Source organism: Argopecten irradians, chromosome 6 (genome assembly GCF_041381155.1).
Source record: "Argopecten irradians isolate NY chromosome 6, Ai_NY, whole genome shotgun sequence".
In the NCBI taxonomy this organism is placed as follows: domain Eukaryota; kingdom Metazoa; phylum Mollusca; class Bivalvia; order Pectinida; family Pectinidae; genus Argopecten; species Argopecten irradians.
This window is the reverse complement of record NC_091139.1, coordinates 19797037-19810563: the sequence shown is the minus strand read 5'-3', so window position 1 is coordinate 19810563 and position 13527 is coordinate 19797037. Positions and strand designations below refer to the sequence as shown.

General features: G+C 35.1%; 1 protein-coding gene across 1 annotated transcript; it reads left to right on the top strand.

The window, feature by feature from the left end:
* Positions 1 to 5822: 5822 nt before the first annotated feature.
* LOC138325260 (uncharacterized) lies at positions 5823 to 13194 on the top strand. Its single transcript, XM_069270789.1, has 5 exons — positions 5823 to 5943; positions 9411 to 10332; positions 10655 to 10719; positions 11035 to 11104; positions 11355 to 13194. Exons 2-5 carry the CDS (start codon positions 9417 to 9419, stop codon positions 11480 to 11482), a joined length of 1179 nt encoding a protein of 392 aa, XP_069126890.1. The 5' UTR covers positions 5823 to 5943; positions 9411 to 9416; the 3' UTR covers positions 11483 to 13194.
* Positions 13195 to 13527: the final 333 nt, after the last annotated feature.

Sequence of the window (13527 nt, the reverse complement as noted above, 5' to 3'; positions counted from 1 at the left end):
GTTATTACAAAGTAAAGGTATTCATTTGAGCGATCGCCTCGTGTGAGCGCTCAGCATTATGCTAGTGGAGCAACTGGTTTTCCCGTTGTCAGTATGCTTCCGGTGTCTCTGGCGACATAGCACGGGAGGTCATTGAAACGTTGAATGTGTACCCGGGATGCGATTGAAATTGGATCGTGCCGTTGTAATTTGACAGCTTCTAGTATCAGTTTTCATTCGGACGTAATTGTAACACATTTTCTATGAGGTAGCTATTCAACGGATCCCGTGTTCAACGTGCGTGGCGAAGTGCAGAAAGCAACGGAATTCGGGATATGTTTTCTGTTGAAACGGGGGCAAATTTTCAACGTTTCGCCGTCCGTAAATTACCTTTTCTAATTAATTAAATTGTATTTAAACTCTCGAGCAACATAACGAGAATGTAGGAAGTCGACTTAAACAAACATCGATAGTCGAACTTGATAAAGTAAACATCTGGAAGAAGACATCTGATAGAACCATATGTTCAGTAGGAGTGAGCGTTATCTGCCATATTAGTGGCATCAGCCATACAAATGTAGGTCAAACGAGTCAAGTCATAATAGTTCCGACATCGCTAAAGACTTTAAAAACTAAAAAGTATATCACAACAAAAGCATAATGAAGGATTTTTTTAAATTTTAGTTGGGACCGCAGTGGCTGAATGAGTATAGTGTACATATACCGACATACATCCTCGATACCCCAGGGATCACATACGATCTTCTACACCCATGGACTATCTCATACTAAAACTGTGAACAACAGAAAAGGCCAGGTAAATTAGTTCTCTGGTGCACGTCAAAAGAGCCGTATAACAGTACACAGTGGTTGACTGTGTTGCTTTGAAGTGGGCATCGCTCTCTCTGTGGTCTTCTAAGAAAATTTTTGCAGGCCTGTGATTGGTTCAGATTTGTTCCCCTGAGCTGCCTTCAGTTTTAATATGAGATAGCCCAGGGGTGTAGAGATCGTGTGATCGAAACCCCTGAAGTATCGAGGATGACCGACATGTTACCACTAGCCCTCCCCCTCTGGGTTTCGAGTTTGAATATCAACTCACCATATTTTTTCCGGATACTCCGACTTCCCTCCCTTTTCTAAAAAAGGGGGTAAAAATCCCCATGGTCGTGCTGAAGGTCCCGTTTAACATTTTATAGAATGGTGATCTATCATTTTGTTTGAGTGAAACCATTCTAGCATTACTTGATGACTTGCTACATGACACCCCGCTTTCAATGATTGATCAGAAAATGTATAAAAATAGGTAATAACCCAAACTAAACTCAAAGTGCCAGAAGAGTTATCTTTCTTTATACTATATGTAGGTTTCCACATGGATCAGCTAGTTGGTTCAGACATTCTAGGCGTTTCGGATTTTTTTGCCAATAGCATTTGGCCATGAATAACTGGTTGGTTAACAAAATATTTCCTTTATCAAAAAATCCACTTTCTCCCCCATTTTTCATTTCCCATAGTATACATGGTTGCTGTTATAATTTGGTTTTTGAGGATTTGACCTTTGAAATGTTAACAGTTATGGCCCTTTATCATAGGTCTCTTATGCCTTTCTCCTTTGCAAAAACCCGGTTCTTAACATATAGTCCGCTAAACTTGTCTTAATTATTAGGCTTTTTATTATCATCATTATTATTTTTGTTTTACTTAAAATGTATTACACGTATATACCGCAGAAAAAAAAAAAAAAAAAAAAAAAAAAAAACCTAATAATTAGGCAGGTTTAGCGGACTAATTAGCATAGGCTTCTACAAAGGCCGTTCAGTTCTTCGGAAACATTGTACCGATATATCGTTTTTTTTTTTTATACTTTTGTGGTATAGTGTATATCCTACGATATATATATATATATACATGTATGAATAATGGCTAACTAAATACCATCATTGAAAAAAAAAGATCATTAAAAATTGACTCAGCAAATTATTTTTAAATCTCAAAATTCTACGACGGCACTAGCACGACGTCGACTGGGTGGGTAAAATTACGACGGTCTATATGCCGTCGAGTTGGGGGGGGGGGGGGAACATGTCTTTTGTCCCCCCCCCCCCCCCCCCCCCCCCCCCCCCCCATTTTCGCCGACTGAAATTTTCTAAAAAATGCTTATTTGAAAGAAAAAAGGGTCCTCCTGCACATTTTTCGTGCTTCATTCTAGAAAATTTTCCGCTACGCGGCGCACAAGCACATAATGTCAAACCTTTAAAGGCCCATTACCTTTCCGGAGCAAAATATATAGATTTCTTAAAAACATTAATAACCTCAGAAAATATATACCGATGGCCTAAGATGAGGTTACAACACCAAACATATGCAAGATTTCCTGCGTAATACATGATAACAATGGAGAGTCATTTCGCTGTTTTACCGTCTGCCGCAGTGATAGCCAACTACCGCGCGGTATTTAGGACGACGGGGGGAAACATAAGACGACCCGCGTTATGAAAATTAACATTTTATTTATTTTAATTAAATTGTTTAGGAGGTGATAATAAGTGTTGTATTAACGTTAAGTTAATAACTTTTGCAACTCTACAAAATTACCATTCTCGTTTTACATTCCCATTTTAAAAATCAAAAACCGTTTCGGAAAGGTAGTGGGCCTTTAAAGGACATGAAGGTTACACACAAACTAGACTAAAATGTCCATCAAGGGATTCTATGTACTATTTAAAAAAATGTCTCTTAAAAGATCAATTTGTTTATATGTCTTAGCGAGACAATTAATTCATTTTTTATGTTACACAACAATGTGCCGATGGTGTGAAGCCGGTGTAACGTTGAAAATGGACCCCCATTAAAAACTGACCTCGGGTCATTTTTCAACGTTGAAAAATGACCCCGAAACCGTTGAAAACTGAACTTTCAGCGCACTTTTTACACCGACCCGTTGAAAATAGACCCCGTTGAAAAGTGACCCCATAAGAACTCGTTTTTACACAACAACACAACACGACACCACAACACCACGAAACCACACAGCATCACACAGCACAGCAACACACCAACAACACAACAACACTACACAACACAACACCACACAAGAACACATCACACAACAAAATAACACAACATCACACTACACAACATCACACAATACACCAACGCATCACACTAAGCACAACATCATACAACAAACAACCACAAACAAAAGACAACATTACAAAACAACACGACAAAACATCACAACAAAACATCATACAACACTTCAACACACAAAACAACCACACCACAACACACAACCACGCAACAACAATACAACAATATCCAACAACAACACAACAATACTCAACAACACTACACAACACAACATCACACAACACAACATCACACAACACAACATAACACAACAGCACATCACACAACATAACACAAATACACATCACACAAACACGCAACAACAACAAAACACCACCCAATAACAACACACAACACCACAAAAACACAACACACCTCACAACACAACACAACACAAAATAAAAACAAAACATCACACAACAACACATAACACAACACACAACACAACACAACCACAACACACAACCACGCACAACAATACAACACCACCCAAAAACAACACAATAACACACAACAACACAACACACGACAACATCACACAACACAACATCACACAACATAACACAACACAATATCACACAACAAAACATCACACAACAACACAACAAAACAACACACACAACAAACACAACAATACAACACCACCTAACAACACAACAACGCACAAATGACACACAACACAATAACATGACACAACAACACATAACAACACAACACAACACACAATTCAACACCACACAACATCACAACACAACATCACACAACAACAAAACAACACAAAACAAGACCACACAACAAACAACACACAATACAAAAACACACAGCCACAAAACAACACAACACAACACAACCATACGTAGAACACAACATAACTGATCCATGCGCAGATATATTATACATGCATTCTTGTATTGCAGGGAATAAATATATACAAACAATTATTGAATATCTGACAAATGTAAAATCGTCGAAAATATAATAATAAAAATCATTAAGAAACAAATTAATAATATCCCATAATATAGTTTTGTAACACTATCCACTGGTACTCCAAAGTGAACACCACACAGTACAAACTTTGCATTCAGTTGATAACAACAATTCATTTTTATTTACTACGTTACCTCAGTGTTATATAGCAATTCCTCAGTTTGAGAACAATTAAATTAACATTATCTACACGGACGAACAAAATGACTATAGAAAAAATGAAAGTTTTGTAGTGCCGTATTCTCCATGATAAACATACAAGCACCTAAATATTTAATTGAGGTATTGTTACGATGATAACAATACCAAATTTCAATTCAAATCGAAGTGATTACATAATTTAAATACCAGCACAGAAGGGTCGCTTATATTAGGAATGGCGATAACAGAATTCGAGAATTATGTTTGTGCAACAGTTATATATGTATATGTATGTGAATGTACTAGGGTAATATTTCAATAGACCATCCGTTAATAGTTTGCCAAGGTTATTTTTCAACGGTCATTTTTCAACAGACCTGCCGTTGAGAATTGACCCTAGACACTGTCAATTTTCAACGGCATGTTCAATTTTCAACGGCATTCGGGTCCGTTTTCAACGTTGAAAACTGACCCGAGGTCAATTTTCAACGGAGGTCCATTTTCAACGTTACACCGGTATATTCAGATCGAGTAGGGTTGCATAATGTTATGGCGACACAATTATCATTTCTAAATGCAGGTAGCTTTAAATCGAAAAATTACCATGTTAAGAACGCTTTATAATCATTAAAATACCTCATAAAACTCATCTCAGCCATTCTAAATCGTGGTTTTTTTTTGCCCGGGGGAGACCCCCGGACCCCCCTAACACCAAATTCTCGCGCCTTTGAGCGCTCGCAAATTCATCAAAATGCATCGTAAAACTCATCTAAGCCATTCTAAATCGTAATTTTTTTCCGGGGAGACCCCCGGCCCCCAAACACCAAAATCTCGCGCTTTCGGGCGCTCGCAACTTCATCAAAACTCATTTAAGCTATTCTAAATCGTATTTTTTTTTTCTGGGGGAGACCCCCGGACCCCCCCAAACACCAAAAATCTCGCGCTTTCGGGCGCTCGCAATTTCATCAAAACTCATTAAAGCTTTTCTTAATCGTAATATTTTCCCAGGGGAGGCCCCGGACCCCCCCCCCCCCCCTCCCCCACACACACACCAAAAATCTCGCGCTTTTGGGCGCTCGCAATTTCATCAAAACTCATGTGCATCACTTGTTACAGGATAAACAGTCAAATACAATATACTCATATATAATTTCAAGAATAAACAGTCATATACTATATACTCATATATAATTTGATTGATTGTTTATTCTGTTACAAGTTATTTGCATACTTATATAAAAATACTATCTAATCACATGAATGTATCTTATTATTCAGGTTTGTGGTCTCTTGGTCAACCCCAGGCACATGAAATGGAAAATATAGCATGTTAGAAATATTGAAAAAAAACGTCCAAGAGACAATCATGCCGATTAAATTCTTGAATAAATTCACTAGACCGTGGAAATTCTAAGATTTAATACCTAAGAGGAGGCAAGGTTAAACGTTGCTATATATGATTATTAATAACCGAAACACTGCTGTATATGCAGATGCGAATTCTAAAATATTTTTTCTCAAAATAGTCTTAATCGTGGGTTATCGAACCTGTTTCAAAGTACATTAGAGTTATCCCCCTTTCTATTGTCGTCTGGAAGTTGACGCGTGGCAACAGTGCGAATTTCCTGTACCAATATTTGATCTATTTGCGAAAATATTTTGATTACTAGACTAATTGATTGTCTGATTTTATTACTACAAAAGGTAAGTGTTTTCTTACTTCACAATGGTTTCTAAGTTTTCTAATCTTTCTCGCAGCTAACGTGACTGTTATCTGTTTTCTGATTCTTTTCTGCCATCGTGTTACTTTTGATCCTTCATGATTACGTCACAGTAACTCGACTTATACCAATACACGTAAATTTTTCTTATATGACATTTGTTGCTTGGTGTGCTTCACTTTTTTGTTATTTTTCAAAAAGAGCATACAAATTTTTTTGACTGTTTTGTTTGATTGTCGATAATTTTTTTTACTGTTAGAACGATTGTCGAGATTTTTAGTATTGTCAGATGATGTGTACCCAAATTGATACCCAGCAAGGAAAAATGTATAAAATTAAGAAAAATCAATAGGCCTGCAGATACATTTTTATAATTTTACTTTATAAAGGGGATGTAGTTGTGTGTATTATACTGAGTTATACTTAATTAAATACGGTTATACATTTTATTGTAAAAATTGAACAAGTGTTTTCACAACAGTACCTGCGCTAATTTAGTACACCCGTAACACTACGTAATGATTTGTGTGATATTTCAATGATTTAAATTAAGTTTTCAATGGCATTCACCTAAGCCTATAAAGTTCCAATGTGGTGTATATATGTCAAAAGAACACGATCAATTATTTTTAATGATTGTAAAAAAAAAAATCAATGTAAAAAAACTACAAACTGAATAAATCAAGATACAAGATACTTGAATCTAAGCTTATTAACAGTTTTAGTAAAATTCAAGATGGAGAAATAACGCTATACAAAGAGCAATTTGCAGGTGATTAAATAAAAAAATAATGTGCAGCAACTATATTTTATGTATTTCTGTTAAGTGTTTATATCTTAAATTTCATTATTTAATAAGATTTTCTTTGAGGAGCCCTTACTCTTTGGAAAAAAACATAACTATAGTACAAATAGTAATTGTCGCACGGCCACATTTCTAAGGATTAACACGTTTCAGACAGAGTTATCAATTTCAATGTTATCTTTCAGAGAAAATAACAGAAATAGATACATAAAACGAAGCGTAATTATCAATAAATGATGCATCTATATGGTATCACCACTGAGAAATGAGGTAAACTTTAACAAAACAAATGTTTTAGGTATTTTTTTTTTCAATTGTGGTATCAATTTGGGTACATTATCAATTTCGGTACAATGACGTTAAGCTTGCTCCACCGCTGGTAACAGTAAATGATAACAACGTTATTTTCTCTATCAAGAACAAGAGTAACCGAATTAGAGTAGTTCCTTGAAGTTGATTTCTATTTCCTTATTACATTACATTACTTAATCGCTTTCCTGATTAAGCATAAAAAATGGTTCAAAATGCAGTATTATGAACCACAATGATCTATTTGACCTTTTAAAAAAATATCAATTACGGGCCCATTTCTTATTCGATTCCCTGATTACTTATTCCATTACTAATCGCTTCCCTGATTACTTATTCGATTCCCAGATTACTTATTCCATTACTAATCGCTTCCCTGATTACTTATTCCATTACTAATCGCTTCCCTGATTACTTATTCGATTCCCAGATTACTTATTCCATTACTAATCGCTTCCCTGATTACTTATTCCATTACTAATCGCTTCCCTGATTACTTATTCGATTCCCAGATTACTTATTCCATTACTAATCGCTTCCCTGATTACTTATTCGATTCCCAGATTACTTATTCGATTTCTAACTATTAATTAACATCAAGAATTATTCAAAATGCATTATTATGCACCACTAGGCCTACGATCTATTTGACTTTTTAGTTATTCATATAGGACCCATTGCTTATAATAAGGAACTAGGAATCAACTTCACGGAGGTGATAAACCTAGTTTTTCTTCAGTTACAAAAGTTACTTACGTTTAATTTACACCAATACCATCATTGAAAAGTCTGAGCTTCTTATTTTAATGCCAATGAGATTGCAGCCGAGGCCTCTCTCATGTAATATATCGGCAAAAGACATCATGAATTTTGATTAATAGACGAGTTTCAAGAATCTGGAGTAATGTTTGTGTAAATGGGACTTCAATCGTCTTGGTGACGGCACTTTGTATAAATGCGTAGGATGATTTTGAAAGGAAAATTATCGTTCTTTCCAACGGTAGTAACCGTTTTTATGAAGATGTGAAGAGCTTTCCACCCTTCTCATATACAGAAAGAATAGATATTTTTATTTTGTTGAGGTTATGAGGGTATAATAATAATGGAGCACGCGTAAATTATGTAAACCCGGCCGTTTCAGTATAATCTGTGCCCATAAAACGTCTAAAATGGTCATAGGGCATTCTGGTGGGTCCCTGATTATATAATCTGTAACTAATTCTCATATCCCTGTGTGTTATATATGTGTAAGTAGCGGCCTGACGGGGTTCGAACCCGGAACCTCGGAACACAAGCAGAATGCCCATTTACCGCTGAGCTACTTGGTCACCGCTGAGCTACCTGATCACTGACGTTCGACGATTCAACGTAGTCGAATCCTACTACACTCATCCCACCCTCCCTCATACGCGACCCTTATACAAAATACATGTACCACCACCGTGATTGTTTTAGTTGGTCACCAATTTAGTAACAGGAGAAGAGACAAAGTAGCAGCCAGACCGGGATTCGTATCCCGGACCTCCGAACACTAGTATAATGCTCTACCACAGATCTACCTGTAATCTATTTTATTGACCATCAAGCATGTATCGGAAATAGTTTTGTACATGAAAAAGTTGAGAATAAATGTTAAAGTCAAAGAAGTCAGACCTGTTTTTGAATCGCTGCCACATATCAGTTAATTCCCACTCTAAAACACGACAGATAAATCCTTTAAATCGCTTCTATTCACAGAATTATGTATGGATTGTAGTGAAAGCTAAAAAAGGGCAGACACTAATATAACTGTATCCAAATTTGGCGAGAAAATTCCATGGGCGCAGAGGAATAGAGTTTGATAAATATTATATACACTGTATAGACTGGGTTTTACGTCTGTACAAATATCTTTGAAATGGATAGAAATGTATTGTCGTTGTATAATCGATGTGATTATTTCATCGTACTCGCACCATTCTCCCTGTTTAAGTCACGATGGAATAAGAACATCTTTCATAATTGTTGTTTTGCTAGCTAACTTTACACAAGTTATCATGTTCACAAGTTCCATTAATAGTTATTATTGCAAAGGGCAATAACTTTGTAACTTAGAGTCGAATCAAGCCAATTTTCAAAGTCTTCTGAGATATATCCAATGTAAGTCTACATACAAAGTTTCATTAAGCTCGATGCATACTGAAGTTATCGTGAAAATGTTAACGGACGATGATAGACGACGGACATAAGACTATCACAATAGGTTTTCGTGACCTATGGTCACTGGTCAGGTGACCTAAAAACAACATTTATCTGACATTTCCATAAGTATCTAAGACTTGTTATATTTTTTACAGTTTACCATGGATTGTGGTGTCGATGATGACCCTGCTCTGGGTTCAGAAGACCAAGTGTCTGGTTTCCTGAACCGCCTAGTGGACCAATCGATAAGCGACCTAATTGAAGAAGATGAAACTTTAGGCGAGTTTGAAGACGAACAAACTCCTCTGCCTGATTTTGACAATAAGGATAAGAAACCAAAAAAGAAAGAATTCTCATCTTCAAAGTCCCTGCCTTGTTTGAAAAAGCAAATGGATAATATACAAAAACCTCAGATGTCAAGAACAAGCTCACAACCCATTGTCAACAAGAAGCTCCCAGATGTGGATTTCGAGGATTTGGATTTAAGACGTTTCCTATTGACTAAGCAGTACAGGAAGGCAATGGTTGACCAATACATTAACCACGTCCCTGTGGTTAGGGAGGAACCCGATGGACTAAGAAGAGTACCAATAACAGACCTCAGATATGATCCTACAGAAAGCGATACAGCTACAGACACAGCAGCATATGCCATTGGCAATGAGAGCATTTCAAACCAAACACCTGGTCAGTCTGGTGCTGCGAGCAATAAAGAAAATGCAGATCCATCATCAAGTAAAGACAAAGTTAATAATCATATAAATGACTTTCTTGATGCATCCCTCATGGAAATGGCTGACGAAACAGCAGCGATGATTTTGATGCAAGACAACGAAAACGAAATGTACAAAGACGTCAGGCAGTCAATTTCACCAGTCTCTTATTGTAAAAAGACCAAGAAAGAAATGGAGAACGAACTATGCCAAAATGAAAGAAATGAAAATCAGAGGATTGGAACAGTCGACATTGTAAAGGAGGCAGAGAAAGAGTTCCTCAAAGACGAAGATGGTAGTATTAGTCAGCAAGCACCAACTGTCATTGTCGAGAAAGATGTTACTGACACCAAAGAGAGTTTGGGTAAGCAATGTAATCCCGGTTTATTATGATTCATCAACATTTTAACTGTAGAATAGTAAAGAGGTTGTGTTGTACTGACAAATTACTAAATCATTAATAGCTTATCTATTTCTGCCGGAAATTTATGCTTATTATAGTCGTAGCAGAGTTATAGGCTATTTAACTTATTTCGAACTAAAAAAATCAATCTTCTTATTAAGTTTAAATTTAGCTATCTTTTAATAATCAAAGTTTTAATGGGTAAAAAGTACCCAGAAAAATCCAAAACTATTCAAAAGTCAGCATAATTGTTTACAAGCTCTTTCTCTAATATCATTTACAGACGTGGACGAGACTGCTGTCACTGCGAAATCATCATCTCGGAGTCTCTTCGGATTTTTATTCAATGTAAGTATTTCAAAACATTTTGCTTTGATATTAGAAATTCAGTTTTTATTTAAATAGAGATAATATTATAACTCTTAACTCAAAAGACCCTATTCATTATTTTAGTCCCAAACATGTTTTTTTTTTTTTTTTTTTGTCACCTGATATTCAAGTACACTTAAATCAAGTAAGAAACAATGTAATACTAATACTGGTATTGACACGAGATATTTTTGGAAATAACATAAATGTTTTTTCAACAGTTCTTTATTAAATATTTGGTGAAATTACCATTAAATTCAGAAACCCTTCGAATGTTTTACTTTTGTAATTCAGAGAAGAAGATCTAACGGTTCGCTTAAGTTGAGGTTCCCTTTTCACGGACTGTTATGTTGTACAGCTCAAGGTAATTAACTAATAATTATGGTATCAAGTAAATAAAATTTAAAGCATTACGAATAGTGTACTTTGAATGCGTATATCTAACTCGAGAACGTTTTGGTTGTTCGTAAAATGTATTTTTGGTATTGAGTATAATTTTGGAAATAATGCTTCTTTGCATTATTACACTAAAGAACGTTGCGCTTTAAAGTATTTTTGGCCTATTCTGACATTTTGACAGTTTTAATACTTAAAATCTACCGTTTAAATTACAGTTGAGAGCGAGGACAATGTCAATGACAACAAGAACCACTGCCGTACCAAGAAACGCGGTTTTTTAAGGAGAGTAGTCTCATGTCTGAGGAAGAGAGGAGGCAAGGTGGCCCCTGTTAATGATACATGAAGGGTTCCGCACAGCACATTCTGTCTATAACACAACTCATCTAATCAATTATCATCCTGTATTCAAGTTTGGCCATTTTAACTTGTTGAGGTATAAAGATTGATATAATAAGGCCAAAGGAATTTTAATGTACTTGTGATTTTTGGTGTCTTTATCCATATTAGCCACTAACATTGTAAGTTTAATGTAGATTTTAGAAGTTTTATTAAGGATTTTATTACATCAACATAAGAAAGAAATTAAAAATTACGTTTTGGTAATTCTAATAAAGATGTAATTCCAAAACAAAATGTTTGATGGAAGATTGGAGAAGTTTGGCCCAATGTTAAATGGGTTTGTTTGTCATAAGATGAAAACTGAGGTCAATACAATTTAATTCTAGTTATCTTCATTTTATCAGAAGATGAACTAGTACTTCTTCTGGTGATATTAATGGAGAACATTTAGCACAGACATTATAATATCATAAATACAATGTTAGCCATGAGCGTGCAGCTTTGTTCAAAGTACAAACGCGTAGCTTGTAAGAATCACCATATTATTAGATTTTGATATTTACTTTTTTCGTCATTGTCTGTCAATCTGATTAAAATACAGATCCTTATAACCACTCCGTTATACAAAGGATCTGACAATATCTCATAGGAGGTCACGTCCAGATGACCTTTATACCACGTGGTCTTCATATAGAATACATTTTCTACACCTGTCACATCCATCGAAAACGAAATTTCGTCCCAGTATACATAAACAATTAGCTTTATTGTGGTCTTTGGGCGAGATGACTACGTAAACCAAAATAATTCTGACAGTTTTTTCAAACTATTTCGTCCCTGAAATTCACTGTCAAAATTTTGCAAGTAGCAATTTGATTGGCCATTTCCAAAGGTCACCTGGACATGACCCCTAATGGGATTTTCTCAGATCCTCTTATCAAACGTAGTGATAATATAAGGATCTGTATTTTAATCAGATTGCATTGTCTGTTTATTTGTTAGGAATATATGAATATACATATTATTTTATATTGCGGTTACGACCTTGGATGCAATGTAACCTGTATTGAACACTTTGATACTAATCTCATTTTACATTGTACATTTTTATAACTCAGTGTTTTTCGTTTTAAGACATGCTTAAGGCCAATTTAATAAATATTTAGACACAATCTTGATTTCATTATGGTGCTAAAAGGTTTAAATTTCATAATTCTTCGCTTGGGGGACAGATTCCTGGTACCAATTTTGAAACAGATTTTTTTTAAAGACTAAGAATCTATCTAGTACGAGAGGCCCTTTAAGGTTATAAACCATGAGTCTGATTATTTGTTTTTTAATTCTGATATAGGGATTCTTTTAATTTAATCTATTGTCCTACATTTACATATATCTCCACCACTTGTTAAACAAACTTTATTTACATGTTTTAATTTGCGAATAATGACAATAGTGCATATGAATTATTAAAATTGTTTTACATCTGTGTACCATTTAATGGCAACTAGTCTACTATTAGAAATGTTGATTTGTTCTATACTTTTTTACAACAAATTATTATATCGGATGTATGAAACTATTTACTTTAGCATTTCGATACTATTCAATATAAGACAAGTTTATTGAGCTATTGATGCATATTTTAGACACCATCTTTATTTTATGTAGTGCCAATGATAAAAATGTTTACCTGAAATACAATTCTGATGAATTATTCATTAGTGTTGGTTCAATTTATTGACAAAAAATAGATTTTGTACTCTGAAGATAGAAATGGATGTAGCCTTGATTCATTTTGAATTCTTGGGTCAGTTGAACTTTCATTTCAATTTATCGTGAATCAACATTTTGTTTAGAACAAAATTTGCTATACGGGGCTGAACATCACGTAAGTCAATTTAAAGTTGTATTTCTGGTAATTTTCACTGTAATGATACATTGCTTAAACATTTGATATTTGAACATGCACATGTAACTTATTGATTAAGCTCCCCAAAAGAATATGTCGGCCTATAAGAGCGCTGAAATCTAGGGATCATATATTCCTGG